Source organism: Fonticula alba, assembly GCF_000388065.1.
Source record: "Fonticula alba strain ATCC 38817 unplaced genomic scaffold supercont2.10, whole genome shotgun sequence".
Lineage (NCBI taxonomy): Eukaryota > Rotosphaerida > Fonticulaceae > Fonticula > Fonticula alba.
In genome coordinates this window covers 58,801-60,778 of record NW_009242980.1, presented here as the reverse complement: position 1 = coordinate 60,778, position 1,978 = coordinate 58,801, and the positions used below count along the sequence as shown (strand labels likewise).

The 1,978-nt window shown below is 69.0% G+C and overlaps 1 protein-coding gene across 1 annotated transcript; it reads right to left on the bottom strand.

Annotated features, from left to right (window-relative positions):
- Nucleotides 1-156: 156 nt before the first annotated feature.
- H696_05328 (ribosome biogenesis protein N) lies at nt 157-1,781 on the bottom strand. Its single transcript, XM_009499175.1, has 6 exons — nt 1,672-1,781; nt 1,493-1,560; nt 1,266-1,385; nt 925-1,160; nt 791-852; nt 157-680 (listed from the first exon to the last, which is right to left on the bottom strand). The coding sequence occupies exons 1-6, from the start codon at nt 1,672-1,674 to the stop codon at nt 387-389; spliced, it is 783 nt and encodes a 260-aa protein (XP_009497450.1). The 5' UTR covers nt 1,675-1,781; the 3' UTR covers nt 157-386.
- Between the last annotated feature and the right edge of the window lie 197 nt (nt 1,782-1,978).

Here is a 1,978-nt window from a genome sequence, read left to right as displayed (position 1 = left end):
GGGGAGATCGGCACACGGGTGTGTATGTGTGCATGCCCGTCCTGGCGCCCTCTCTTCCCCCTCCCCCTCCTCCTGGGCCCTCCATATCACCGCCCCCAACAAGGGCTGGCTCCGGGTGCCCGCCCTGCGTCGAAAAGGGGCGGACATGTGCCCGGGGGAGGGGGGGGGGGAGGGGCGAGGGCGGCACAAATCTCTCTAACGGCCGCCGCCACACATGCGCACACCAGGGTGGGGGGGGGGGGGAGAAACGCACACGCACCCGGCGGCGCGCACTTTCGCCTATGCTCTGAGAAGGGGAGGGGACCATCTTTCGGTCGGTCTCCCGCCCGAGAGAGGGCAGGAAAAACAAGGAGGCGCGCGCATGCGCGATATGGGCAGCCTCTCGCTTAGACCAGGAGCACGGCATTGATGCAGCCGTCGTTCTCCGGGTTGTTGGTGACCTGGGCGTACTTGCCCCAGACGACCTTGCCGCCGGTGGTGACGAGACCAAGCTCCGAGACATTGACCTCGATGATGGTACCCTTGGTGATGACACCGAGCTGGGTGTAGAGGGCGGAGTTGGGGTTCTTCTTGACGCCGATGATGGGCAGGTTGAAGGTGGTGCGCAGCTCGGGGTGGGTGACGTGGGCCTTCTTGAAGCGCAGGCCCATGGGCCGGATGAAGCGCTCGAACTTGGGGGGCTGTGTCCAGGGGGCGCCGCGCGGAGGGGGAGGGGAGCGCGTGGAAATGTCAGCAACCGAGAGACGGGGCAAGGCCGGGGGGCGGTGATGGCGGCGGCCCGAGCACATACCTTGCGGGTGAAGCCCTCGCCGACGAAGGTCACCTTGGTGACCATGCGCTTGTAGGAGTTGGCTGGGAGGGGGAACACGGGTCAGCGGAGGAGCGGCGGGGAGAAAGGAAGCGGGGGGGGGGGGGCAGACGTACACTTGCGCTTGCCACTCTTGACAACCTTGAAGACCTCCTCCTCGGACATGCCGCGGACCTTGGGCAGGGGGACGGACCACTTGCCGGCCTTCTCCTTGCGCTTCTGCTTGATCATGTTGGACAGGACCTTGGACCGGTTGACGCCCTCGCGGTCCATGAGGTAGGCGGGGATGGCGCCATCGGGGACGGCGTCGTCGTCGCGCTTGGTGGTGGCACGCTCCTCGTGCATCTTGATGCTGTGTGCGGGCAGGCGCGACAGCACGGGGCGCATGGGTCAGGGGCGGGACGGGGGGCACAGGGGGCGGGGGGGGAGGCGAGGAAGGGGGGATGGGCACACGTACGTCTTCTTCATCTGGATCTTCTCGACGCGGCGCTTGCGGTTGTGCAGCTTGGCGCGCAGGCCGTGGACCTTCTGGGCGAACTGCGACTGCTTGTGGACCTCGCGGGCCTTGCGCTTGCGGCTGTGCCGGAACAGGGGAGGGGGGGGGGAGGGGAGGGCGGGGAAATGCCGGTCAGCGTGCCGGCCACGAGAGGGAGGGGGAAAGGGGCGCGGCGGCGGGACACGTACGTGCGCTCGGCGTGGTCGAAGCGCTGGCCATGGCGCTTCTGGGCCAACTCAATATAGTCGTTTTGGGCCTGAGGACAGCGGCGGAGCGAGGGGGGGGGGGGAAATGTCAGTGGCCAGGGTGCAAGGAAGGTACACGCAGACACGCGCAAGAGGGGCAGCGCGCGGAGGCAGCCACGGACCATGGTAGGGGCGTGCTACAGCCGGGGACGGGCTTGTGACAACCGGAGAGGGAAAGGGGGGAGAGGGGGGAGGGGGAGCCGAAAGAAAGGAGGGGAGGGCGGGGAGGGGGGGGGGAGGGAGGGGGCTGGCGGTCCCCTCGCGCGGCCGGGTCTCACGACGCGTGCTGATCAGACCCCGGAGGGGGGCGCAGCAGGGCGCAAAGGAGCACCCTTGCGCCGGGTGGGCCGGTCCGGCCGGCGGAGAGACCCGGGCGGGGGGAAAGATCGAGGCCGCGCGGCCGCCGGGCGACGCACCCAGGCACGTAGG

Bases quoted from the DNA above. Each gene is read 5' to 3' on its own strand.
- H696_05328 (XM_009499175.1), bottom strand. The intron at 853-924 runs GTACGTCTGCCC...TCCCCCTCCCAG, and splicing joins CAAGAGTGGCAAGCGCAAGT to CCAACTCCTACAAGCGCATG. The intron at 681-790 runs GTATGTGCTCGG...CCCTGGACACAG, and splicing joins GCGAGGGCTTCACCCGCAAG to CCCCCCAAGTTCGAGCGCTT.